Genomic DNA, 27,625 nt, shown 5'->3' with positions numbered 1-27,625 from the left:
CCCCACAGCCCAGCCAGTTAGCTGCCTTCTGTAAGATTTAAGAATGGAACTATCAGTTTAAGAGATGAAGGTAACATCTCCAACTGTAGCTCGTTTTATTTGTCAGATTTTAGGTATTTATTTTTAGAGAGAGGGGAAGGCACGGAGAACAAGAAGGGAGCGCTGATGTGTGAGAAAAAACACTGACTGGCCTCCCCGGACCTCACACACACCCCAACCAGGGACCAGGCTCACAACCCAGGCACGTGTCCTAACTGGAATTGAACCAGCAACCCTTTACCTTGCGGGAACGATGCCCAACCAACTGAGCCACACTGGCCAGGTCTCTAGGTCATGTTTTAAAAACCAGAATTGTTTGGGAGTTAATGGGAAACCTGAAATAATGGCATCTGCCCTTCAGACGTTTGCAGAGGACTCTGAAGTGGTCTCAAGTAAGTGACAAGAGAAGATGAGGTAGAGTGAACAAAGCACCCAAAGCAGAGCAGGTCTCAAGGATAATTTACATTTATTTGCTGATGACTCTGACTAAACATACTTCAAACACAGCAGAAGTTAAAGAGTCTGTCTGGTGAAGCCATTTCACAACAACAGCTAAGAGCAGAGCGGTCCATGCAGCGTGATGTGAGTGAGCATCATCTCAGGCTGAGGCCCTGGCTCTGGGCAAACAGCTGGTGGGTGGACCTGGTCCTTCTGGCCTTCATGGGATCCTCTGAGGATCTAGTTCTCATACTTGTGCTTGATGTGTTTCCACAGCTTCTGCATTTTAAAAACAAGAGCCATAGACTTTTAGTTTGGCCTCTCATATTTTACAACTCTACTTCCACTACTCTGTTCTCTAAAACAAGCTTGAGAGAAACTCCTACCACATCCTGACAGTTGCAGCAGGCAAACTGGAAGCAACACCAGGCTTGCTGCACATTCCTAATGTTTATAAAACACTTTGATGCTCTCAGTCACCATGTGAAGTAAGTGGGAAGAAATAATACTATTTTTATAAAAAACTGAGGTACAGAGATTGAGGAATCGGCCCCAAAGCCCACAATTATGAAGGAACAGAGCCTGAAACATGGCTCATTTCTTCAACTCCCAAGTATCACTTACGAGGTTCTAAATGCACCGTCCCCAAATATTACACTTCACATTGAGCCATCCCTAATTTCTTCAGAGCTATGATCCTTGGGTCAGGAACTAGCTGGGGGTTCATTCCTAAATACACAGATGACAACATGCTCAGGTGCCTTTTGCAAACACTGGGAATGGGTAACTGCTGGCAGGAGGTGGAACCGTGGTAGCAGTTTTACAGGGCAGAAAGTTGCCCTGGCCACAGGAAGTACAGCATCAGTGAACAGAGCACGCCTGGGCTATAAGGCCAGACAGCTATGAATTAAAAACATGAGTGAATGCTGGGACAGGGCTATCTGCACAAGACCTGCCCTAGTGTGAGCCACAATGTAATGACCTAGAACATGTACAGCACTTAGCACCATGCCTGCCACACAATGAATCTAAAAGATGTTGGCTGTCCGGAGAATGTCTTTCCTGTTCCCCTTCTCTTCCGCCCAGTGGTGTTACCTTTGTCTTTCCTTCTCCTAAGCTCCCGAGGGCTTTTCTTTTGCTTCTGTAACCTGTTTCCTGAGCCTACACAGCCCAGCTGGCTCACTTCTACTACCTTTGTAACTTTCTAAATAAACTTTCTAATTTGAAAAAATAAACATAATGAAAAATGCTATTCTCTGCCTTATGCTTCCACTTTATCCTGAGAAATGCAACAAATTGCACTCATATTTTGAGTGATACCACCTAGCAGGCACTGTGGCATCTTGTTTATAGTTCAAATAATTCTCACAATAACTCCGAGGTAGTTACTGTTATCATTTGTTTCACAGAGAGAAATGAAGCTCAGAGATGTTAAGAAACCTGCCGAAATTTAACGTCACAGTTTTAAGTGACAAGGCCCAGTATTTCCACCCAGGGCTGATTTCACAGCCTCCACTCTTAACGATAATTAACACCACGCTGCCTGCGTGGTGAGCCTCGGTAACCGAAAGTGCTATCCGAGAAGGCTAAGGAGATGCCCTTTTAGCGATCGTCGGCCGCTCGAATCTGCCCTTGAAACCCTCAGAGGGGGCAGGAGGTGCGGGTTCCAGCCCTGACTTGCCATTGACTTTGTTTTCGCTTCTACAAATAAAATGAGTGCATGTGAAAGATAGCAATACTTAAAACCCCTGCAACGGGGGGGTCTATTGAATTCGTTTAACGTTTTAGGACTCACACCGAGCGGAAAAGACAGACGGCAGTCTACAGACAGAAGACGCCTAGGATTTACCCCTCTCCCTAGTAAGGGTACACTGATTCCCGCCCCACCTCCACTTCCACTGTCACCCCTCAGGTGTGCCCAAGGTCAGGGATGGCCTAGGCCCTCACCCCCTGGTTGATGTGTTCATAGATCGCGTCCGCGCCTTGATCGAAGGCGCGCTCGAAGAACAGGGCGCCCATGGCGATGGTAAGTGCGAAGGTGGAGGTTCTGCGGAATAGCAAAGAGTACAACCTCGCACTTAAAGTTGGTGCCGCCATGTTCCTCCGCTGCTGAAGTCGCCACACGGCGCCTGCGCTGCGGCCGACCCTGCTCTCCAAAGGCCCTCAATGTGAACTACTTTATGGGATATGTAGTCACTCTGAATTTTGGTGCTCGTTGTTTTGCATCACGGAGGTAACCGATGGCTTTCGCGGGGAAAAAAGTGTCATAAGAGTTAGATCAAGGCAGCTCAAATTGTCTTGTAAGACTTATACAAGTTTACTCCCCAATCATTTCTTGCTAATTGACTATCTCGAACTACAACACCCAGAAGCCCTCGCGCTACTTCCACCTCCCCTCGTCCCATCTCAGCTTTAATTCCCAAAGGTTTCTGGGAAGGAAGGCCTGAGACCCAAGGAAGGACTACGAATCCCAGCAAGCAGTTCGCGACGCAAGGACCCAGGAGGAGGAGCTCAAATCGTCGGTCCCGGCAGAACCAGGTACTTTCTTTGGCCAGACGTGGAGTGTCGAGTGTTAGACTCCTCTCCATCACTGGAAGAGTTGAGCTCTTTTTCTAAGTTGGCGCTCCTCGCGGCGGGCCGCACTATTTAATGGGATGGGAGTGGCTAGTGCAGCGATGGGTCCTGGTGTCTGGGTCCCGAGCTCATCTCTCTCCCTGTTTCCCCTGTCAATCCCAACTTCAGGGCTAAAGCTGGATCCTGTGACAGAAGTCGGGTCCTGGGGGCGCTTAACCCCTTTGCCTGGCTTAAGAAGGGGCGGTCCTGCCCGTTTGTCTTACATCCCTCATACCTAGGCTTTAAAGCTGAGACCCTGGCCTGCTAGGCAGGCGAACTGACACCATCATTCCTAATTTAAAAAAGAAAGAGCAAGGGCTTTGGAGTGCTAGAGCCGTTTAACAAATGTTGTTTGCGCGCCTTCTCTCGACCATGCGCTGGGGACTTAGCAGTAAACAAGTCCCTGCTCCTGGAGTATTCATTCTGCTAGGTGTGGATGGATGGGGAGGAGCAGTGACTACAAACAAGCAATGCTTTAAAGAGGAGAAGACAGGTTGATTGGGGAGGGGGTGATGGTGCCATTTTAGCCAAGGTGCCTGGGGTGACACTTAACCAGAGACCCGAATGAAGAGAAGCAGGTCAGACAAGGAAAACCTCGGTGCATAGGCCTTGAGGCTGCTGCAGTCCTGGGTTGTCTGAGGGAAAGAAGTAGAGCAGGCTATGACAGGTGGGCTGTAGTCAGCGCATATATGGCCTTATACCCTATCGTAAGGAGCCTTGTTTTTTCTAATTGCACTAGGAAGCCACTGAGGGGTTTTAGGCTGGGTTGTGACATGCTCTCATTTACATTTTATTGTCATCATTGTGGCTGCTCTCTGGAGAAGGGACTGAAGAAGGGAAGTTATTGTGGTGGGTCAATTGATGAAGGATAGTTAATTAGATTAGGGTTTTGATTAGAGTAGTGATCAGATTTTCCTCCTCATTGCTTAGTTGTATAATTTATATTTTACCTTTGTATTTGAGGGGAAATGTTAACTTTTAGAAGTGGGCTATGTTAAATAATTGGTTCTTCTTGTATATGTTGTTCTTAATGCTTCTCAAAGCATTAAGAAAATGCTTTGAGAAAGAAGGCAAAATACTTGTGAAAATGAGAAATGTATATGTGGTATGTTGAGGGGAGGGATGTCCTTATTTTGAATGTATTTTACATATAAAATTCTATTTTGCTCTATTCCATTTCCTTCCCTGCTTCCACTTATGGCTCCTTTGTCACCATTCTTTGCCTATCAAACTTGTGGCGTTTGCTTTTTTTTTCCCCCTCTCCTTACCACAGGATAAGCAAATCTCAATCTGAAAGGCAGTAGATGAGCAAAGAAAGCAGCCAAATCAGGCAGCACTTGTCTGCTGTGGCCCCACAAGGACCTATGGCCTGTGTTCTGCAGGCAGTTAGTTCCAAAATGTGCCTGTGGTCCCCTCCATCACAATGGCTAATTCACTCAGTTACTTCCGGCCACAGTCAGATTTGGGAGGTATTTGGGGTGGTAGGACAGACAGCACAAGCTGACAGATGCATGTAGAGTGTTCAGGAAAAAGGAATCAAACACTAAGTTTTGATCTCAACCGTTTAAAAATCGATGGGGATGATCTCAAGCTCTGTCTGGCCATGTTAAATTTGAGCTGTCTCTTAGACATCAAGTGGAGATGTCTGCGGGCAGATGGGGATTTGGAACTGATTTTCCCAGGAGAGGCCTGGGCCACAGATAAAACCCATTGGCACAGGTGTGGCATCGGGAACCAGGGACTGGATTCAAGGCCCGGATCTGCCTCTGACTTGTAAAACTAGTGGTAATTGGGGGACTGGGGAGAAAAAAGTGAAATGCTATACATCCACAATGAGTTCTCTTTCTATGGTTATTTTCTGTTAGCAAAGCATCCTAGTAGCCCCTTGGGACAGGAAGTTGTGAAGATTCTGGGAAACAATACTTACATCTTGCTAACAACAAATCTGGCTGATGGGAATTTCAGAGGAGGGAGAAATTATTTTAGGTGGGATGGGTGAAGAAGACCACAGACAGTAACACTGTGGCTTGTTTTATTTGATTTTATTTTTTGTCTTTTTAGTTAATTCTCTTTGGAGCAACAGTTTTTAAAATCCGAATTTTCTATAAGCCATCAAATTCAACTTAGAAGTTATTATTCTATACATAAACCTAGAAAAATGAGAAAAATGACCTAGACTTTTCCTTTGATTAATGTTGAACAAACTGAATTCCTTTAAACACTCAGCCCTATTTACAGCCTAATTGCTTTCCCTTACACATTTAATTCCACTTATAAATGCAATATATTTTGTTTTCTTTTTAAGTACTTCAGATACATAACATAGCAAACACAATTACCGCAGGATACTTAAACAGTTACTAGAATACCTAATAAATTAAACCTATAAATGGTGCATTTTAAGTTCTTATAAACAGTTCAGTACCTTTTTATTTTTTAATATTTTTATATATATTTATTGGTTCTAGAGGGAGAGAGAAGAGAAACATCAGTGTGAGAGAGAAACATTCATTGGTTGCCTCCTGTACGTGTCCCGACTGGGAGTCAAACCCCCATGCTAGGTCTGTGCCCTGACCGAGGATCGAATCCACAACCTTTCAGTGCACGGGATGACGCTCCAGTCAACTGAGCCACACCTCTGGGCGCACACAGTTTGGTGCATTTAGTGGACAGTCAAATTCTCTTATGTTACTGTTTCTCAGCCTGGGAAGCTAAAAAAAAATACATATCTGACATGAAATTAGGACATGGGGGGGGGCACCTTTAGTATTTTTAGAGCCCCCCAGGTAATCCTGATAGGTAGCTAGTGTTTCCAACCACTGATAACCCCTCAGTGTAAAATCCCGAGTGTAATATCAATTACTCACCTATTTTATCAATTGCCTAGCTGTATATTTTAACTTTTATATTTTACATTGGGATCACAGTGCTTATGTGTCATATACTCAACATGTCAAATTCTTTTCAATGTCACTGACACTTTTAAATACCAAGCATCCACGGACTATTACTAAATTCAGGACAGGAACATAAATACAGAGTGGGGGGCAGAATAGATTTACAGTTATGAGTATGCAAAGCACAGAATTTATTCTTGTATGTTACTTAGTAATTATTGTATTATTTTCCACATGAACAGCTGTAAACCTGCTTTTGCTCCACCCTGTACAATGAGTTTGATTTATGCTATACTACCTCTATTTTCAGTTCTAAATTGTCCTGAAGTGTGACAGGACACAGAGCTAGTAAGAAAACAGTTTTATTTACTCCATTGAATTATGTTTAGCATGCCAGTCAAGTTGGGGTTACCATGTCAGCAAGGTGACCAGTTTCGGACCAGGACACAAATCCGGGGCTGTGTCTACCCAGAGTCACTGTCCCTAGCGGAGGCCGCCTTCAGATGCAGGGAATGGAGAGGTCAGTGAGCAGAAGCTCGTCCCCCCACGCTTTGGTTTCTTAGCAGGTACCTACAGACAGGTGCTAGACTCACTGGTTAAAATGCAGGTTTCTGCCCTCCCTCCAGATGTGTTGGGTCAGAATTCTGGAGAGCTTCTAGGAGACTTCATTTTTAATAAGCTTTGCAGAGGGAGCCATGGAAAATTTTGAGCCGGAGTTGTTTTAAGAAGGTTGGTCTGATGATGCCCAGGGTGGGTAAACTGGTGGGGGAGGGGCGGGGGAGGTTAGTCCAGGTGCAAGAAGAAGAGACCTGATTGGGCAGCAATGATGGTGGCAACAGAGGATCAGGTGGTATTTGGAGCCAGACTCAGGAGGAGAAGAGGGAGGCACAGGCGGTTCTGAGTCTGGGTATCTGGTTCACGAGCCTCCTTCAGACTATTTTTACTTTTCCTATTTGGAAACTCTAGCCTCCTGGGACCTGTAACTATCTGATGAGAAACTGTGTCTCTAGCCTGCAGCTCCCCGGAGCCCAGTTTGGGTTCAGCTGACCTTCACTGGGCCAGGTCTGCTTCGAATCAGGGCGTACCCTACCAGCCTGCAGCCGGGGACCCAGGAAATGTCTGCCTTAGATCCCTTTCGAGGGTCGTCCTGGTGAGCCAGGCCACTGGAGCCATCCGTGCTGTCTCCTAAGGAAGAAGGAATAGTTTCCCGCCTTTTAAGGGAATTTTGGGGAGTAATTTAAAAACACGCTAAAGGCAGAAAAATAGAAAAACATAAAATGGAAAAATCACCTTACACGTAACCCTGTTACCCGGACACAACCACAGCAAATACTTTGTGTCTGCTCCAGTCTTTTTATGCGTGTGTGTTGAGGCTCAGAGGTTAAGTGGCTTCTTTGCTGAGAGTTTCACAGCTCGAGACTGGCGGGATGGGATTCAGACCTAGTTGAACGGTTAGCGTAGGGATTGGCTTGGACGATCTCTCTGACATTGCACCAGCTCTCCCCCTCTCTGTCCTCCAGTCCATCGTCTGTTGCCTTAGACCAGCATTTCTCTCAGTGGGGCCTGTGGTCCCTGCAGCAGAGCCTCCCTGGACCCTGGCCCTCTCCCAGGCCTGCTGAGTTATCAGTTGCTCTGCGTGGGCCCCCAACTGTCTGATACCCCTGGGAGAAAAACCTACCCCTCTACAAAAAAAAAGTGCCATTATATTATACATACTGTTGTGGTAACGAATCATTTTTATTTAGCAATATGGAGTGAACATTTGTCCGTATGAAGGAATCATTTCCTTTGTCTTGATTTTTAACGGCTGTGTGGTACTCCATCAACCAGATGTAGCTTGTGCCCTCCTCCCGCATCTGGCCGGCTGTGGGCTCCGTCTGCCCACAATTCTGTTTTCTGAGGGTAAGATGAGGACAAGAGGCTTTGTGCGTCATGTCGCTGAGCCTCTGGCCCCACCCACTCTGCTCGGGCCTCCAGGCAGCCTGCTGTGTGTGTGGTGAGCACTGCCTCACTGTCGGTTGTTCTTACGGCTGGACATCTAGATCTCAGTTTCAGGACAAGCTGCATTGCGGCACCGCCTCGGTACCTAGACCTTGGCGATCATCTCTGATCATTTCCTTGGAGGAATTCCCTCCTGGATGCGGGTGCCCCTCTTGGGTACCCCTGGCACAGAGCTTGTTGCCCAGTGCTGTTACTGGGGCCCATCTGTCAGACACCCCGGCGCAGAGGTGCACCTTCTTGTGAGGACAGTGACTTTTTGTCATGAAATGGGAATCCCAGTCCGGCAGAGAGGAAGTGCTCAGCAGATGTTCGGCTGGGGAGTGAGTGGGTGCAAAGGGAGCCGTGGAACTCCAGGGTTGTGCGTGTGTGAGTGGGGAGGGCACAGGGGTTCCTTTGACTTGACTTGGAGTGGGGTTGGTTTTTGTTTTTTGAATTTTAGATACAGGGCAGTCTGTAGCCATCATGGATCGTAAAGTGACTTAGTTTTTCCATGTCTTCCAGTGCATTCACTAGCTGTTACTATATAACAAGTTACCCCAAAACTTGGCAACATAACACAATGAACAGTATCTTGTTCTGTTTCTGAGGGTGAGGAATTTGGCAGTGGCTCAGCTGAGTGGTTCTGGCTCAGACTCTCGCACAAGGTTGCAGTCAGGCTCTCCAGGCTATGCCTGTCTGAAGGCTTCACTGGGGCTGGAGGCTCCACTTCCAGGCTCACTCACGTGGCTGGTAACGGGAGGTTTCAGATCCTTGATGCGGGGACTTCCCCACAGTGCTGCTCGCAATATGCAGCCGGCGTCCCTGAGAGCAGGTGACTGGAGGAAGGGAGACACCAGGACGGAAACCACAGCGTGTTTTATAACTTGATTTTGGCAGTGGCATACTGTCACCTCTGCTTTATACTCTTAGTCACACAGAACTCTGCTACAGCTTAGAAGGGAACAGCACTCGGTACAGACATGAGGAGGGGGTCTCATTGGGGCCACGGCTCAGTACAGACATTAGGGCCACGGCTGGCCGTCCCGTCCACAAATGAGCACCATCGGCAGGTCAGGCACTGTGCTAAGCAGCCGGCATGCATGCTTTAATCTTCAATGTAATCATATGAAGTAATATTATTACCCTCATCTTCCAGATGAGGCTCAGAGGTTAAGTGGCTTCTTTGCTGAGAGTTTCACAGCTCGAGACTGGCGGGATGGGATTCAGACCCAGTTGAACGGTTAGCGTAGGGATTGGCTTGGACGATCTCTCTGACATTGCGCCAGCTCTCCCCCTCTCTGTCCTCCAGTCCATCGTCTGTTGCCTTAGACCAGCATTTCTCTCAGTGGGGCCTGTGGTCCCTGCAGTAGAGCCTCCCTGGACCCTGGCCCTCTCCCAGGCCTGCTGAGTTATCAGTTGCTCTGCGTGGACCCCCAACTGTCTGATACCCCTGGGAGAAAGGTGACGGCTCCTCATTCCAAGGGGTGGAGCTGAGCGAGGTCAGGATGAGAAAGCTGTGTGATTCCCAGAGCAAATCCCGGGGCATCTGAGGGAGGCCCCTAACATATTGGGACTCCTCCCAGGAAAGACATCTGGGTCTTCTTGGCACTTCTTTTGGAGCTGGGTCCTAGGTGGGCAATTTGGGGGCCACCCCCACAGGGCAGTTCTGATGCCATTTACTCCAGACGGCAGGCATATGTGGCGCTGGTGCATTGCCATACTCCTAGTGGGTGTGCAATAAAGCCGTCTCCTGGCTGCGGTTTGCTGTCGACTTGGGGTCTGGCAGTGCCATAATTAGAAGGAACGGCAGGTGAGCTTCGGGGCTGCATGTGGTGAGCACAAGTCCTGGGTAATTACCATGTGTGTCCCAGCCCCCGGCCACAGCCGAGCTGTGCCAAAGCTAACTCTGTACCTGAGACACACACGATGAAAGGAACCAAGCATATCAACGAAAGACAAATGTCTGCCCCACGACGACCTCACAGCAGAGCAGTGAGGTGGGGACAGAGAGCGTTCTGGGGTCAGCCAGACCCCAGAGTGAGTGAGAGCTGGCTCTGGTGTGCCTTGGCTCTGAGGCCCCGGCGCATGGTCTCACACGAGCAGTGGGCTCCACGTGGGGGTCCTCAGCGTCGCTGGCCCGCCAGCAGCACTCAGGCTGAAGAGAAATGACCATTATCAGTGTCTCTCCCAGACTTGGCTTTGAGCACATTGGGAGCATTTCTGAACCTGTGTCCACGTCTGTGAACAGGCGCCTGATACAGAGGGTCTCGCTGAGGATTCAGCAGGAGAGTGAAAGGCAGAAGCCCAGCACGCAGGAATCAAATACGAAGATGTTTTCCTTCGCCCTCCCTCACCCTCATTCTCTTTGATTCTTTCTTCTGTTCCAAAGTGTCTCAGCTGGTTGGTAATCTCTTCCTTGAGCCCAGACGACTGAAGTTGGGAGCCACGGGGTAGCCAGGTGTGGTTTAAGTTAGTAGTGGGGAGGGGGCTCCACTGGAGGCTGGAGCCCTGCGGGGCAGGTGGTGGCAGCACTGAGCACCACCCGGCACTGAGACCCCTGCCTTTGGGGCCCCGTGTGTCTCTCTTCTCACTGCCTTCTCTTTCCATCCATGTCGTTGTCCCCAGATTCAAACGTGAGGAAAGAGGGCCTGGCAGATGTTAGTGAGCACAGGGTGGGAGACCTCGGGTTCTGCAGACTCCTTCCACGAGCGGTTGTGCAGCTGTGTGGGCGAGGCCCTGTTCCAGATGCTGGGTGCAGACAGGACTCTCTGCCCTCATGGAGCCTGTATTCTAGTGGGGGGGCAGCCACACGTGGCAGCTTGTGAGAAGGTGAGGTGACCCGTGGGAAACAGAGCAGGTTGTTAGCGGGGCGGGGGAGAGTGCCCTCGCTAATGTGAGCCTGCAGTTTTAAATCAGGTGGTCAGTGTGTGCTCACCAGGAGGGTGAGGGGATGAGGCTTCTGGACAACAAACAGCAGCAACAGTAACAGCCTCCGCTGGAGCATGAACTCTGTACTAGGCATCTTAGCCTACTGCTGCCTTTGTAAGTCCCTGGCAACAGTGGGGTTCCTCTTTTATAGCTAAGGACAGACTTAGGGAGATGAAATAACTTTCTAGAGGTCACCCAGCAGAGCTGGGATTCAAACCCAGACCTTTGTGACCCAACAGGGTTGTCCCAAGGAGCCATTCTGTCACCTGGCAAATGCCATTGCAACCATTCACCTGGGCCCTGGGACTGGGTGAGTGGTTCCACCCGTGTTCCCGGCCAGCAAGGAAGCAGGCCAGATTATTCCGAGTTCCACACAGGGCCTTGCTCACAGGCTGCCGAGCGCACCAGCCTCAGTGGATGAGGATGAATCACAGCAGAGAAGGCCAGCTTAGTCAGCAGCCCATGCTGGTGTATGAACGTCACTGGAAATGTCCAGCTGTCCCCATCCCCTCTCCCTGACCTCCCACTCGGGGCTGTCAAGTGCAGTGATGCGGTTGTGCCTTGTGCAAGGGCACCTGGCTGAGGGGCGAGTCTGCTCGCCAAGTTGTGTGTCTGGCGAGCGCTGTATCTTTCCAGAGGATTCTGCAGCCGCACCTTGTCCTGATGTGTGCCAGCACACTGGAACAGGACGCAGTTGGGTGGTGCCTGGTGAGGTCACCTTGCTGAAGGCCAGCTCCTGCCCAGGGAGGGGCCTCTGCCTCCAGGAAGAAGTCCTGCGAGGTGGGCGGGAAGCCCTGGCCCCCTGGAGCCTGTCTGCTCCCCTGACACCATCCCCGAGTGGGTGGGGGGGTGGGGGGGCTCTGCAGAACTGCTGTGAAGAGCAGGTATTTGGGCCCACCCCTGCTGTGTCCTGTGCACTCAATTCCCTTCTCCTGACCTTACTCGCCTCATCCGTAGTACGTACCAGCTGCTCACTTGGGCAATGGCATCCTATTCCTTGTTCTGCACTTATTTTTTCTGAAACATGGGCTTTTGGAAGGCTGAAGATGAGGATGAGGACAACCAACACGTTTCTGAGGCCTGTGGACCAGGCCCTGTGCTACTTGAGATGTGTATGTGGATGATTTGACTCCCAGCAACCCCTGAGGTGGGCGCTGTTTTCCCAGGAAGAAGTTAATTGTTCAAGGTCACAGAGTTAGAAAGCAGTAGTTTTAAACCCGGATTTAAACCTGGATGGTCTGATTGAGCTGCCCACCTGCTGCTTCACACATGGCAGCACGGGCCCAGAGAGAGGGCAAGAGATGGAGTCACAGCGTCACCCGGCAGATATGGGACTAGACTGTGGGGGTCCGTTGGCCCATTCTGGTGGCTGAGTGCTTCCCCTGTGCCAGAGGGAGTGGCCAGGGTGGGCACAGCAAAGCTGCTGCTGCAGCCCTATGCCAGGGCTGATTTGCCCCCCACTGTGTGTGTGTGCAAGAGAAGGAAAGCGTGAACACACACGCATACACACACGCCCAGCCCTAGGGGGCTTATCATTTGGGTCCGAGTGTTGCTGAGCCTTGGTTTCCCAGTGGGTCGGTGGGAGGCTTTCTCAGCGGACCCGAGCCCCAGGCCCCCGAGACCTACTCTGCCCTTCCTTGCTCCACGTGCCCTCCCGGGAGCCCCTCACAGCTGCTGTCTGAGCCTCAGTTTCCTCATTCAGCAGTGAGATTATAACACCTGCCTCTGGGCCCACATGGTCCTGGGGGTGTAGTGAGTGATTCATGAAGGAAAGCCATCGTCAGTGTGCTTTGTCTGGAGGAGAGTTTCATGAGTGATTCGGAGGGGCTGTACAGCTGCCTGCCTGGATTCTAAACCCAGCCCCGCTGCTTTCTGGTGGCGTGATCTTGGTGACTTCACCTACTGGAGCCTCAGTGCCCTCTCCTGAAAAGGTGTAACAATAGGTCCTACTACAGAGGTTGTCCTGAGATGATGTATTTATAAAGCTTTCAGTCTAGTGCCAGGACATAGTAGGTGCACAACAAATCAAGTGGTAGGTAATATTTGTTTAGTCCTTCCTCAGTACTGGACATTATTAGTGTCACTGTATTGCTAGTACTTTTGCTACTAGTTCATTTGGGTTAGCAGAATTCTTTGTACTACTCCCCAGATAATCAGGCAACCAGTCAGACCCACCGCCTCATTCCCACAGTGAAAGGAGAGGCCGAGAGAGCGGAAGTGACTTGCCCAAGGTCGCCCAGCTGGCTGCGCAGTGCCCGGCATGGTTTTGTCCAGCTGAGTCTGCCGCAGGGCCACTGTTCTGTGTCCGTCTCCTGAGGGACACCCTCCCTCTGCCCCTCCCCTTCCCATTACTCTCCAGAGCCAGCAGCTCCTAGGAGCCTCGAGCTGCATGAATGGCTTAGTTAAGCTTTCAGCCTAAACGTTCATCTCTTACGATTTCAATCCAATTCCTATAAGTTTATTGGCAAGATGGGGTATATTAGAGCTGCCAAATTTAATATATCAAGTCCATGTGTCTGGGATGCGGTTTCTCAGCAGTAACGGGAGAACAGAGAGATTTTATATGTTTTCATTTTAAATGACTGTCTGTTCCTAATCCCATTATGGCCCTCGACTTAATGGCTGCTGTCCCTGTCTGCCACAGGAGCAGCTTTCTCTGTCAGCTCCTGGGGCTCCCTGGACTGTCCAGGGGGCTTGTTTGTCTTGTGTCCCTCCAGTCCCTTCTTGACAAGATCCATTTCCCCATCTGTCCAGCCTGTGGGGCAGGTCCCAGTTCTATCTTTATTTGCCTCATCAAGGGAGTCTGGAGCTTTTGCTGCTACCCTGAGCTGCTACCTCATGACCTTGGGCAAGTTACCTGTCTTTGTCCTCTGGACCTCGGGACCCTGCTCTGTGAGATGAAGGGTCATAATACAGAACAAAGGGCGAGGGGCCTGTCTGGGCTCAGCCTGTGCAGATCCTACCTGATGGCCCGGTGGATTCTCCCCCGGCCTTGGGACACCACAAGAGCCGCAGACTCACCTCTGCCTTGGGCTGCAGACCTCCTGGTCCAGAGTGGCAGCTGTGGCCACTGTGGCCGAAGGGTCTTAAGACAGAGGGAAATAAGAATGTTTCAGGGTCTCATTTTTCACTTCCCTTTGCAATTGGCTGGGGACCTACCCCTTGAGAGGTTAGCCAATCTCCTTGGGACGCTGTTGGCATTTCTGCCTGAGCCCCTGACTTCTCTAAGCACTGAGCTGGCTGTGGAAGAGCTGGGTTTTAGGGGACCAGGGCCCACCTACTGCTTACCAGCTGCATGACCTTGGGCAACTCCCCTTGTCGAACCTCAGTTGTCCCTTAAGGAAAATGGGAATTAACTTGTTTATTCAGGAAATATTTGGTTGCCTGCTAGGTACCACGCATCACTATGGGTGCTGGAGCTTCAGCGATAGACAAAGCAAAAATATCTCTGCCTGCAAGGATTTATCTTCCTACCAGGAGAAAAGATAGTAAATGTAACAACTAACTTATTGCTTCCAAGGTGATAAAAGTGAAGCAGGGAATAGGGAGAGCTAAGTGGAGGGTTGAGGGCTCTGCAATTTTAAATGAAGTGGTCACAGTAGATTACTGAGAAGGCGGTATTTGAGCAAAGATTGAAGGGGTCAAGTGAGCAGGCTTGGCAGGTACCCACCCAGGCAGAGGGAACAGCACTGTGTGTGTGAAGGGCAGGGAGAGGGCAGGGAGCAAACAGTCGAGAGGAACTCAGAGGTGTGGAGGGGGCAGCAGGCCACATGAAAATCTCCTGGGGAGCTTTAAAAATACTGGAGCCTGAGCCTCACCCACTCGGCTCTGCTTTAATTGGCCTGGGGTGGAGGCTGGGCATCAGAACCCCTCTGAAGTGAGGTCTCCCAGACACTGGCCCACGTAGCTCCTCATGGGCTGCACTGAGTTTTAACCAAGGCAGAGAGTGTCCAGAACGCCTTCCTCACACAGCGCAGGCCTGGCCCCCAGGAAGCGCACCGTCGGGGTGGTGCGCTGTGGGCTTTGGCACGTGGCGTCTACTCCACGCTCTGAACGAGTGCTCTGTGCTTTCCCAGGCAGTGGCAGCACCTGGTGCAGGTGGCCATGGGGAAGCGTTACTTCTGCGACTACTGCGACCGCTCCTTCCAGGACAACCTCCACAACCGCAAGAAGCACCTGAACGGGCTGCAGCATCTCAAGGCCAAGAAGTCCTGGTACGACATGTTCCGAGGTGGGTGCTCGCTGGCCCGGCTGACGGAGCCCTGCTCTTTGATCTTTCTCATCCTCAGACGTGGAAGCACTGGGAGCCCTCAGAAGGTCAGACTGGAGTGTGAGCACCTTTCCCCAGTGGTCTCGACCGAGGGCTTGGTTCTCAGATGCCTTGCCAGGCTCTGGGGACACTGTGGCCAGGAAGAAGGGCCCTCCCAGGAGGCGATGTTTGAGCCGATAGCTAAAAGGCAGGGAAAAGCCAGCTACACCATTCTGGGCAGAGTGTTATTAGTTCCAGTTGCTGAGAAGGAAGGAGCAGGTGAGGCAGAGAGAATTCCCTGGTCTGTGACTTAGAAGTTACAAGAAGGGAGTGAGCATTTATTGGGTGCCTGCAGCATGCCAGGTGCCTTCCATGTCTTGTCATTTGCTTTTCTCAATAATTCTCTAAGTCAGGGGATCTCAGTCCTTGAAGTTGGGATCACTTGGAGACCTTGAAATTAAAAAGTGCTGATCCCCTGACCCCATCCCCAGTGGCATGTTTGGGGTGGGGCCTAGGCATGGTATTTTGAAAGCTCTCCCAGACTTGCCCCATTTCAGATGAAGGAGGGTGGCCAGGCTGCTCAGCTGGCCAGACACAGCTGCAGTTACAGGGCTGTGGGAGTGGGGGCAAGGGGCCTCCTAGGTGCCTGGCAGGCCTCTGACCCTGGTGCCAGGCAGAGACATGCTGTCCCCCAAGGCCAGCGGGGGCTGTGATCTGGCATGGAACTGGGCCTCAGGGTCACCCTGGTGTTTGCCCCTAGTCCCAGACTCTCAGCCGAGAGCAGCTAGGACCTAGGGTCCAGGGCTGATCATCAGAGGCTGCTGTGTTACTCATAGAAAAGATGAAACAGGTGAGCCCCTTGTCAGGGCTCCTGCATTTCCAGCATCCTCTCACCTTACCAGCCACATTCAGTCCCTAGAACAGATCTGTGAGGGGGCCTGGGCTGGCTGGGAGCCCCTAATTCAGGCGGTGCCTTTGAAAACCAGAGCAGCGGGTCGCTCCACCCTGGGGACCCTAAGCTGGCATATGAGCTCTTTCCACTTCCTTAAGAGGCTTCCCCAGGGCCCCAGCTTTTACCCAAACAACCGCACAGTGCAGACTTCAGGGGGCAGGGGCGCACGTGGTACCCCAGCGTGGGCCAGGACTCAACTCTTGCTCTGTTCCAGGTTTCATGTCCACGGACGAGTCCCTTAACTTCTGTCCTGTCAGAGTGCTGACCGTGATCAGGACCAGCTCAGGCCCCAGAGCTGAGCTCTCTGGGTGTCAGACCCAAGGTGTCACTAACAGCATGGCCTTAATTTAATCAGCCGTTGAACAGCCATACTAGCAGCACCCAACTCCCAGGGACATGTAATCTCGGTCCTCTCATGCTTACTGTATGGCATCAAGAGTTCACTCAGTAGGAAAGGTGCCTGAGGGTCCACAGAAGGGCCGGCCTCAGGCCCTGTATCTCCAGGCTCATTCATTCAGCTAACGCCCAGGGAGCTCTTACCCCAGTAAGCCCTGGGCATGTCCTCACCTCCCAGAGAGCCTCTGAAGACTTAACGGGTGAATAAAGCAAGGCCTCTCCTAAGTGACCTCATGCCCAGTGACAGCAGCGTGTTCTGGGTGGAACCCCTGTCCTACCCAGGCCTCCATGCCCTCTGACCTTTCCCTCTGAGCTTTAGCCACACTGGCCACTGCAGTTACTGTCCCCTCTACTGCCTGCTGTGTTCCCCGCCCCCGGCCGGTCCTCCCATCTCGGCTCAGGCAGAGCCTTCCAGGATGTCCGCCCCACTGCTGGGGCCCGGTCTGGCCATTTGGCTCGGAGCTGGCTGTTTACCTCTCTCCATCCGCGTGGATTAGTGTGGCTATTGGACCGGAAGGAAGGACCAGGCCTGACTTGTTCTCCACTAAATCCTCGTCCTGGCACGGAGCCTGGCACACAGGACGTGCTCAGTAAATGTTTGTTAGATGAATGTCTAATTGAACAAGCAAACAGACACAGGGCACCGAGGCAGGTGTTAGTATTGGGAGATGGAGCGAGAAGGACAGATGGGGTCAGACCACGAGGAGCCTTGAACACGAGGTGGAGGAGCGCAGGCTTCTTTGCGTGGGGCCTGAGCCCGGGGTTCTCAAGCCTGGGTGCACTTCAGACTCACTGAGGAGCTTCTAACAATTCTCATGCTTTCCTCATTAGATGAATTCAAGCAGGACCTGGGCAGCATGGGCGTGGGCTTCTGTGTTCTTTAAAAGCCGCCTGATGATTCTACCCTGTAGCTGGGCTTAAGCACCAGCAGCCAGATGTTGGGCGGCCTAGAAGTCTTCTCCCAACACTGAGCCACCCAGCCAGGCTCCCTTGTGTAGGCTTGCCACCGTGCCAGCTTCAGCCATCCAACCCCCAGGGGGGCCCTGGGCAGTGTCCACGTGCTCCCACCAGTCTGCCTGCCCAGGGAAGTTCTATGGCGTCAGATGGCTGGACTGAGTCTGACAATCCCACTGCTGACAGGTGGACCCCTCCCCACCCTGCTGGTCCAACCCACACTCCCCCCAGGCCACCCCAGAGTCCTCTGATATCCAACTCCCAACCCCAGCAGCCCACCCTTTCCCCCAGCCACCAGCTACCCTGGGGAAGAGAGGAAGGGGGAGCCCCCATCAGAGCCAGCTACTCACCCTGAAACTAGGAGATCAGCAGCCACACAGGAAAGCGGGGGCTTTAGATTCACATTCCAGGGTTCAAACCTGCACTGCCGCTCCCTCATCGTGTGCCCTTTTCCCCTGTCTGAACCTCAGTGTCCCCATCTGCAAAGGGGGTGTTCATAGTGTTCAGGGGGTTTGTGAGGAGGAAATGAAATCACAAGTGCTGCCATTTGTTGATCATCCGCTACACAAGGTCTCAGTCTTGGCTGCACTTTAGTGTCACCCCAGGAACCTGATGCTGAGGCCACTCCCAACCCCACCTTCCCAGCAATGCTGGTGCGCCCTCAGGTGTAGGAACAGTCAGCCGCCCTGCCAAGTCTGGTCCATTCATCGTACATGTGGGGAAGCCTCCTGGAAGGTGCAATCAAGGCAGTGAGTCAGCGCACCTTCCTCACATGTCTTACTCCCAGATTTCAGTGAATTGATTCCTTGCCTTGCCTACCAAGAAGCACACAAAAATATACCATGAAAATAAAGGTAGAAAAAATCAGAGGAAACCAGAGTTAAGGTTTGTATCCAGAAAGTTCATTGCCAAATTTTGTCAAGGTCAGCCACTGCCCTGGTGCTGAGGGCGCACCGCTGCCATGTGAGGGGGAGTGGAGAGCAGAATCTTGCCACCTTGGTTGTGGAGCAGCGCCTGAGCCCTGGGGTGTACTGGTGAGCTTCCTGGGCACCAGGAGGGGTTTTTTAGCTTTCTACTTTGAAGTAATTACAGACTTACAGGAAGTTGCAAAGACAGGGCAGAAAAGTCTTGCGGTACCAGAATTAAAAAGAAGAAAAACAACCTCTTAGGTGATTCCACTGCGCAAAGCTCGGACCCTCTAACCTAAAACCTGGTCCTCGCCTTTGTCTGGGTCTGGGTGGGGTGGCGGGAGGGGTTGTGGCCTCCCGGAGCTGGAGTTCCTCTGCCCAGCACCCCCATCCGTGGCCATCCCCTCTTACACTCCTTCATGGGTGGGGAGCCCTTTCCAGAAGTGCCGCGTGCAGCTCGGGGCTGAACCCCGCCACTCCCTCCTCACAGATGCAGCTGCCATCCTGCTGGATGAACAGAACAAGCGGCCCTGCAGGAAGTTTCTACTGACAGGTAAGTGTTCTGCTTAGTTCAGCTCCCGCTCCCCCAGGGGCCAGCACGCCCCATCTGGCCTGTCTGGAACTCTGCAGAGCCTCTCCCCCAGCCTGGCCCCCGTCCTGAACCCACTCTGTGGCCTTGGGCGCCTCAGCCCACTGCTCAGTTGAGGCCTGGAGCTGTGTCTTAGGGCTTCAAGGAGCTTGCGCTCACTTCTTCAGACCTGGAATGCGATTTTATCAGCTCAGCCGGAACAGGAAAGCCCTGGAAGATTGTGCAAATCCGGGAGACACTGACGGGTGTAATAGACTGGCAGATTAAGTTAGCGTTGGAGCCAGACCTCCGCTGTGTCCTCCCTCCCAGCAGGCAGGGCTGGAGGTACTGACAGGTCTGACTGTGCACAGAAGGTTCAGAATCGGAACCAAGGATGCTAAGTGTTGATTTGGCTGCTCAATACCCACCTCATAAAGATGCATATATACAATAGTTTTTCTTTTATTTCATTATTTATTTACATATATTTAGAGAGAGGGAAAAGGAGGGAGAAGGGGAGACAGGGAAACTGAGATGAGACAGAAACATTAGTCCATGGCCTTTCACACACCCCCATCTGGGGACCTGGCCTGCAACCCTGTGCCCTGACTGGGAATTGCACTGGCAATTTTTCCATCTGCCGACGATGCCCAACCCACTACCCCACGCCAGTCAGGGCGATGCATATAGTTTAAAGAGATAAAAACCTCAGTAGATGAAAGAAGCAAACACAGGTAAAAATAATGGTAGGAAAAAGAAGACAAAGCCAGGAAAATTAGTCTCCTCCCTGCCTGCTTTGAGGTCCTATGTACTCGCTGAGGATTTGGGCCTGAGCTTCCTAGCAGCCAAGGCAAAGATGAAAGCCATAGTGACTGACATGGCCTGTAAGGGGACTTAGCACTGGGGAGAGGTGCTGCTGTTGACCTTGGGAATCTAGGTGCATTCCCTCGGGACGGTGTTGCCCCTATGGGGGCTTCTCCAAGGACTTCACCTTAATGCGAACACGCCTCTGGTGGACTGCGCTGGCCAGGACACCTCCAGTCCTCTGATATTTTGAGACACATTTTGGCTGTATCGGTTGAGGTTCAGAAAGCCTCCCTGGACTTCGGTGCCTCCTTTACTGGTACAAAGCTGCCATTACAGCCTTTCTGGGGAGCAGCGCGGCTGCTTCTGCAGCGATACGAGCAGACAGGCCACCAGACGGAAGACACGGCAGGGGCCATGGCCTGGAGTGGCGAGAGCAAGCATGGCTTTTCCAGGGACCTGCATGTCGTTCGCTGAGGCTGGGAACAGGCTGGGGCCACAGGTGATGACGAGAGCCAGACCTGAAGAGGCTTGCTACCCAGTCACAAAAGGCTTCAGTGGCTTTTGATCCCCAGCCAGGGAAGGGTTATGAGCAAGGCATGATGGACCAGACAGCTTGTTTTGAATGCTCACGTGGGCAAGGGCCACAGAGTCAGGTTTTCTTCAAGGGTGGGGGTGCTGCTCCTTAGTCCCTAAAGTCTTGCCCCTAAAACTTCAGTGACCCCTCCACCCACAGTGGGAGCCCCTCCAGAGCAGCGAGTAACTCTGTCTTCCCTTCGCAGGCCAGTGCGACTTTGGCCCCAACTGCAGATTTTCCCACATGTCAGAGCGAGACCTGCAGGAGCTGAGCATCCAGGTGGAGGGTGCGTTTGGGTCAGGACCGGGGGCTGGGTAGGGGTGGGCTGCTGGGGGCGACGTGCAAGATCTGAGGCCCGGGAAGCTGCCCTGTGCCTCCTCACTGCCCCGTCTTTTATGGCTGCCACGGCAGGTAGGTGGAGGGCTGCCCTAGGTGACAGGGTGGATGTCAGAAACTGCCTCCAAACCACCCCAGGTATGAGTGGAGGAAGTGTGGGGGAGTTCCCATCCGTGTCCCCTGCTGGGTTTAAAGTGACAGGCATGGCTTCTCAGGGAGTGCTGAGGGTCACCTCAGCCCCACATGGGCTCTCCTGCCAACCTGACATCGTTCACCTGTGTGCCCCCTCCCTGCCTCAGTCAGGCAACGCGCAGTGAGCCCCTGCCGCACTCTGGGGACAAGAGGATAAAGAGAGCAGCTTGCCTGCCCTCAGGATCCTTGGGCCTCGTGGTCCCAGGGAAGGGCAAGTTCAGCTTCCCCTGGAATCTGGCGTGTCTGCCTTTAGGAAATTCACTTCTCACTTCTCCAACTGGAGAATAAGGAAGTTCCCACTCAGATGGTCTTTATCAATCTTCTCATGCATCCCCTCACTGAACAGAGGGAGAAACTGAGGCCAGCACTCAGGCAGAAGGGCTTCGCGTGGACCCCAAGCAAGTTAGAGGCCAACTGGGGTCTCCTATGGTGCTGCTGTGCTTACTCTGTCCGGGTGGCCTTGTGGCAGCCAGAGTGCCTAGGGGAGCCTGGCCTTTGCCCTGTGCCCCAAGGGGCCTCACTATCCCCTGACCAATCAGACCCTGTGGGCAATGTCCTGCCCTGGGCAGCTGACAGCACTTTGGCTGTAGCCCTGGCAAAAGTCAGGGTTTCCGGGAGCTTTCCTAAGGCAGAAGCGAGGCCCGTGGGCCAGACCAGCGAGTCCTGGCCAAGGCAGTACCTGCTGCTCTTCACTAGCCTGGGCTTTTGGGTACCACTGGTCCATCATGGTGGAGAGAGCACAGGCCAGTGGGTTAATCTTTCAGGGGCGGAGTCTTGACATGTCAGACGTGACCACTTTTGAAGGTGGAGTGCGTAGGTGCACTCAAAGTGCTGGCCGGGGCCGGGCCCACACCAGGCAGTGTCCACAAGCATGATCGTGGTCGTCTGGCTGCACCCCACACCCCGCACCATTCCCCCCAAGACCTTGACGCCCCCTCACACCCAGCCTGTTGGAACTCCCTCCATTACTTGGTTTCAACTTAGCAAAGATTTACATAGGATGTTTTATGAGAAGGAAAATCAGAAAAGCCAAGGCTTCTTCTCCTGCCCAGGGTCAGAGACCTCGCTGGTGGCTTAGACGAGATTCGAATCCTGCCGTGCCCTGTTCTGAAGCCCACACAACCCCCCCGCACCCCAGGTTTGGACTCCTTCCGAGGGCCAGGCTCTCCCCAGGCATTATCCTGATTCCAGCTCGAAAAAGTGTGGGAGGCAGTCAGCGTTTTACCTCCATGCAATGCGGAGGCAGAGTGAGGCCCGGAGGGGCAGGCCTGGGGAGGTGGTGGCACAGTGGGGACAAGCCAGAGGCTGTGCTCCTGGCCTCCCAGGCTGCGCCCTCCCAGGAAGGTTCCGACTGTGTCATGGGAGGCTGGGATTCAGGTAGGGTGAACTTGCCCCTCACTTGCCTCTGTCTTCCTCTCCCCCCAGAGGAGAGGCGGGCCAGAGAGTGGCCTGTAGACAGCACGGAACTCCCCGAGGGCCGTCTGGAGGACTGGCTGGAGAAGAGAGCCAAGCGGCTGAGCTCAGCCCCCAGCAGCAGGTACGGGCCCCGTGGGGCCCCCACTTCCATGTCCCCTGGGAGCAAGACCCCAGCCAGCCTGCCCTGACCTGAAGGTGAACGATCTCCATGAACTGCCGGAGCCTGGGTGCCAGACAGGGACTCAGCCCCCAGCAAAGCTCCCCCAGGGAGGGGCCACATTGGGGGTTCTTGGGCCCCCAAATCTGGCCAGAGGCTGAGGCATAACTGTTCGAAAGTTCCTATTCCTGGGCCTCATCCTGCTGCCTTAGTGGCTCCTGCCTTGTTGGAGTCTGCGCTGTCTGGAGGGAGGCCAGGCCTCCTTGACTCCACGTCACCAATTCCATTGCCAGAGGAGTCTGACTGCAGTTATTGAGTCCCCGGTGTCCCAGTCACTGCTGTGTCCCCTCTACGGTCCTGCCAGAAGGGAAGTGAGGCTCACAGGAGGGTGTGACTGGCCCAAGGCCACGTGGCTGGAAAGAGACTGAGCTGGGAGTGGCCAGGGTGGTAAAAACAGGCTTACTGTCATTGTCCCAGGCCTCCCCTGTGGCGGGGCTCCTGCTTGGACCAGCACGCAGGGTGCTCAGAAGTAGACGCGGCGTCCTTTATTTCTTTGTGTACGCCCTTTGCACTTATGGGGAGCACCCTCAGTCGGGCCCTCATGTATGTGCTGGGTGCTGTCCCAGGTCCTCCTCTTCCAGCCAGGGCTCCCGGGGCTCTTCACCAGGAGAGAGAGGAGAGGGAGGGGAGGGAAAGGGGCTGGAGGATGAGCCATGGCTGCCTATGACTTCATACAAGTTGCCCTACCCTGGACCACCCCATTTCAGACCCAGTTAGCTCTGTGGTGTGGCTTTATGAGACAGTGGCCAGCCTGGCCTGTGCCAAGGGGCCTGGTTGGACAGTCTGTGGCACAGGTGGCACACACAAGTCCTGCGGGCCAAATCCGGCCCTCCACCTTGTTTTATCTGACCTGGCACCTTGTTTCAACCGGCGGCAGCGCTGACCTCTGGCTTAACTGTTAAGGAGTAGTTACATTCATTCATACAGTCCTAAAGGTACATTTGGCTCTTTGAAGGCAACCGAGAGACTGATGTGGACCCCGGTTAAAATGAGTTTGACGCCCCTGATCTGTGGAGATGAGGCCTTCCCTCTGGGCCCCGCCCGAAGGTATAGCCCAGCTGCCAGCCTCCTCTGTGCTCCAATGAAGAGAGCTCCCTAAGCTATTGTACAATGAACTTCATTGATTTTCATCTTTGTTTTAAATCTGTGCCCAGTTTTTGGCCCTCTCACCTTGAAAATGCATATAGTACAGAAATGACTCAAATGTTGGAGTGTCATATCCCTTCTTCCTTGTGGTGCTGATTTTAGTCACGTGGGCACCTCCTGGGGGCTGGCCATCATCGTCCAGGGATTTACGCCTGCGCCTCAGGCTTCTGCAGCCACTGGGAGGCCCCACGGGGAGCTCTGGAGGCGCCCTGCTCCCCCCTCAGTCTGCGCACTGCTTCCAGAACGAGCCACCTGTGCGTCCAACTGCGCTGCTTTTCCTAAACTGTGCTCCCTCCCCTGGCCTCTCCCCCCACCCCTTGCTGTTTCTGGAGTACAGCCTGCAACTGGAGATTGCCCCAGACTCTGGAGGGTCTGGACCTTTCCCCCAGCCCTCTCCCTCTCTGTCTACCCAATGTGGCCCCTTCCAGGGGACCTGCTTTCCCAGCAACCACTTACTTATTCTCTGTGTCCACCTGCCATCCACCTGCCTCCTCAGGGCTCAGAGCCAAAGTGAATTATTCTCTGGGCAGAGCAGGTCTGTCCAGCCTCGAGAAAAGAGGGTTGTTAGAAAAGAGGGAACATTTATCTTTGCTTTTGTCATCGCTGCCCTCTTCCTCAGCCCTCTCCTGTAGCTCGATCTTGTGAAAAATGCTCCCCGAATCCTGGGTCTGAGAGCTTTGGGCTCTGCCCTTCCAGGGGAGGGGGAAGATGGCTTCAAGCCCCACCAGCACCCACGCTGCCCCCCACCCTGCCTTGCCCTGTTTCCCATGTCCCCCTCTAGGTAGCCCTGGAAACACGTGCTCTGTGACCTCAAAAGCCAAGCTCTCCTTGGTGGCCATGGCCGCCTCTCCTGGTCTCCCGCCTCCCCTCTGCTCCTCCAGTTCATCCCCACAACAGCCCAATAAGCTTCTAAAACACATGCTGGCCTGGCCTTTGCTTAAACCCTCCTAGGTCTCCTCCACCTCAGGTGGAACTTCCCTACCACTTCCCGGGCCTGTGGGGGTCACCTTCTCTCCTGTCCCATCTGGTCTCTATGTTAGTAGCCCTGGATACTTGGCAGCTTCTTAGCTGTGGTGGGTGTTTCTGAGTTAGGGGCACCTTGTGCATGCTGTTTCCCTCCACCTATAGCTGCTCCCCAACTTTCCCACACCTGGCAAAATCAGACTCATGCTTTAAACTTGGCTAAGGCGTCACCCCTTCCAGCCCCCGGCCTCCCCATCATGGCCCCGAGCTTGCATTATTGTCACTGGGGTTTGGATCTGGGTGACATGTGGCCTGCATGAGAGAGCATTTTGGGGAGCAGGGTCCCCAGCCTGGAGGACTATTTAATAGGTGTCAATTCCATGGACCACTTATAGGGGCTGGTCTAGTGGCCCCTATTCCTCTCTGGGTGTCTGTTTCCTGCCCTGGGGCACAGGACACCAGGGGCTGCCTGGCCTCACCGGGGCCACCCAGACTCGAGGGCCCAAACCCCACAGACTGAGCAGAGCCCTCAAGGTGAACCAGAACAGGGGAGAGGGAGGCTTCCTGGGGCCCCAGCAGGCTCACTGTGCTGTGTCCCTTGGCAGGCTAATCCTGAGGGGTCTGCCCAGAGCAGCGGTGGAGGGTTGGAGAGGCCGGCCCCAGCCAAGCGGACTAATCCTCGGTGAAGCCAGTGCTTGTCTGTGCCCTGTGTTGTTGGCTCTTCAGATTGTGACTTTATCCCTCTTAACCTTCCTCTTCACCCCCGTTATGGCCTGGTGCTGCCGTTGTGGCCCGTGCACCCCCCAAAGACTCTGTCCTTCTGATCAAGACCACGGCTGGGAGAACGAGAGCTGCTCCTGTCCTTGTGTCCGGGACACACTGGCCACCGGAGACCTACGAGCAGAGCGATGCCACTTGTGCAGCTCAGCGTCCCCGTCCACTCTGTGTGGGGCTGGAGGGGCCGCTTCAGGGGCTCAGGACCCATGCATCAGGGTCTGGGCAACATGCCAGCCCGTGAGCACACATGGGGGTGCCCTTCTCCTGCTAGGAGCCTGAGGGTGCGCAGGGGCCCTGAGTCCCACCTTCTAGAGGGAGGGTCTGAGGCTCATGGGAAGGGGCCCCCCAGGATCATTGGAGGATGCCGAGAACTCTGGCTTGGCAGGGAGCTGGGGCTGTCCCATCCAGGGACTGTGGAGCCTCCCCGACTCCCACCCTTCTCTGCAGCTGGTGGAGTTTATGAAATCTCCCCAGGGCCATAAATCATGCTGGGAGCTGCTTTCCGTGCTTTCCAACAGGCAGCAAGCAGCTGAGCAGGGATTTCCCTGTTTGCGAGCAAGGAGAGGCCCCAGCGGCTGTGTCTGGGCTGCCCCAAGTCCTGAAATAGACTGTATAGCCAGTCAGGCCTTGAGAGGGGCAGCCTGGGTGGGTACAGGGAGGCAGACTCCTAGGCCTCCTGCCCCAAGTCCCCCAGCCCCACCTCGGAGGCCTGAGTCCTCTCCAGACTCTCACAGAGGGCCGGCCGCTGGGCCCCTGAGCCAGCCCGGAGTTGACAGGCCTCGCCTTCACTGAAAGTGGGGCCTGGGGGTGGGGTGGGGCTGGATGCTGCTGGAGCTGAAGCCAGAGTATATATCTGGAGCCTATGTGTGGGTCGAATTCCAGCCCTCTACCCCCCTGTCCCTGGACTGTGTCACTTGAGCATGTGCCGGACTCTGTACACCTCTGTTGCCTCATCTGTAAAATGGGCTTCTCGAAGCGATTCTCTAGGCCGTGCTGTCTAGTCTGGAAGAGTGCCTGGTTAGCATTGCTGTTTGTCATCAGCAAACATGCTGGGTGGCTTCCCTGTGCCAGGCCCAGCTCTGGGCTCTGGGGGACCTGATGGACTCCACCCCTAGCCCCTGGTGCCTGCCCTCTGACAGCTCCAGTCCCTTAGGGGAGACATGAACTCCCAAGTGAGCTCACAGAGTGCTCGCTCCCTGGAACGGCCGCTCCCTAGAGCAGCAGCTGAGTCAGGGTCTGGAGCAGCGGGTGGGGGAGGGTGTCCCTGCACCTCAGCGAGCTTCCTCAGGACAGGGCAGCCCCAGGCTGGGCATTTCAGACAGGCCCTGGGTTCCTAGGGGGTGGTCCCGGGGATGGCGGGCCTGACGGAGAAGGAGAGTGAGTAGCTCGAGAAATGAGGTCCCTAAAAATATTTTAGACAATATTTGGCGGGGATTTCAAAGGCTTGCGGACTTGTAAAACCTTTCTTAAAAGTATAAAGTAAAAAAAAAATATATATATATATATATATATATATATATATATATATATATATTCCCCACCCATAACTGTGCCGCACAGATAGAGCCACTGCTAACACTTTGCTGTCTTCTAGGTTTTTTATGCATTTATATATGTTATATATCTTTAAACAAAAATAGTATCATGCTATATACATTATTTTATAAGCTGCTTTTGCTACTACTCACACAGTACATCAGGATGCCTTTCTTCAGTGCATATAAGTCCACCTTAACTTGTACACGGGCTGCATAGCATTCTCTGCTGTGGACGTGCATAGACATGGGGTCCGTCCCCACAGCCAGACACTGAGGTGGGCTCTGTTTCTCGTACCTCAGTCTCTGCCCACAACCCTGCTGCTTCCCTGGGTTCATTCCTGGAGGTTGCTGGCTCAAAGGGTCTGCATGTTTTTGAGGCTCTTCCTTCCAGAAAGGTTGACCCTCCCCACAGCCACGATGGCGGGGAGGGTGTGCCGGGGGCCTGCTCCGCACTAATTCTCTGCCCTTCTCCTTCTCTCTAGGGCTGAACCCATCAGAGCCACTGTCTTCCAGTACCCAGTGGGCTGGCCACCAGTCCAGGAGCTGCCTCCATCTCTGCGGGCACCCCCACCCGGGGGGTGGCCCCTGCAGCCCAGCGTCCAGTGGGGTTGAGTCCCTCATCCCCACCTGACTCCCACCAGCCAGTTCCCACTTCAGTCACAATAAAGGGTTCATACCAGGATGCTGAGGCCCCCTCCTGCCATGCCCTATGGAGTCTCTGAAGCTTTTGGCTCAGC

General features: G+C 53.3%; 2 protein-coding genes across 2 annotated transcripts; one reads left to right on the top strand and one right to left on the bottom strand.

Moving 5' to 3' along the window:
* Positions 1-488: 488 nt before the first annotated feature.
* Positions 489-2,620, bottom strand: LOC119055148 (cytochrome b-c1 complex subunit 9). The gene is made up of 2 exons (XM_037153305.2): positions 2,425-2,620; positions 489-756 (listed from the first exon to the last, which is right to left on the bottom strand). The coding sequence occupies exons 1-2, from the start codon at positions 2,572-2,574 to the stop codon at positions 718-720; spliced, it is 189 nt and encodes a 62-aa protein (XP_037009200.2). The 5' UTR covers positions 2,575-2,620; the 3' UTR covers positions 489-717.
* Positions 2,621-2,913: 293 nt separating this feature from the next.
* On the top strand, positions 2,914-27,570 carry ZMAT5 (zinc finger matrin-type 5). The gene is made up of 6 exons (XM_037153332.2): positions 2,914-3,015; positions 14,972-15,126; positions 18,845-18,907; positions 20,509-20,589; positions 22,257-22,368; positions 27,371-27,570. Exons 2-6 carry the CDS (start codon positions 15,000-15,002, stop codon positions 27,498-27,500), a joined length of 513 nt encoding a protein of 170 aa, XP_037009227.1. The 5' UTR covers positions 2,914-3,015; positions 14,972-14,999; the 3' UTR covers positions 27,501-27,570.
* Positions 27,571-27,625: the final 55 nt, after the last annotated feature.

The sequence above is a fragment of the Artibeus jamaicensis genome, unplaced genomic scaffold (assembly GCF_021234435.1).
Source record: "Artibeus jamaicensis isolate MK-2021 breed Jamaican fruit bat unplaced genomic scaffold, CSHL_Jam_final contig_525, whole genome shotgun sequence".
NCBI lineage: Eukaryota > Metazoa > Chordata > Mammalia > Chiroptera > Phyllostomidae > Artibeus > Artibeus jamaicensis.
Note: the sequence above shows the minus strand (reverse complement) of the source record. Positions and strands in the feature narration are given on the sequence as shown.

Coding starts and splice junctions, on each gene's coding strand:
- LOC119055148 (XM_037153305.2), bottom strand. CDS start 2,574: ATGGCGGCACCAACTTTAAGTGCGAGGTTGTACTCTTTGCTATTCCGC. Junction 757..2,424: donor ATGAACACATCAACCAGGGG/GTGAGGGCCTAG, acceptor TTTAAAATGCAG/AAGCTGTGGAAACACATCAA.
- ZMAT5 (XM_037153332.2), top strand. CDS start 15,000: ATGGGGAAGCGTTACTTCTGCGACTACTGCGACCGCTCCTTCCAGGAC. Junction 18,908..20,508: donor CAGGAAGTTTCTACTGACAG/GTAAGTGTTCTG, acceptor TTCCCTTCGCAG/GCCAGTGCGACTTTGGCCCC. Junction 22,369..27,370: donor AGCTCAGCCCCCAGCAGCAG/GTACGGGCCCCG, acceptor CCTTCTCTCTAG/GGCTGAACCCATCAGAGCCA.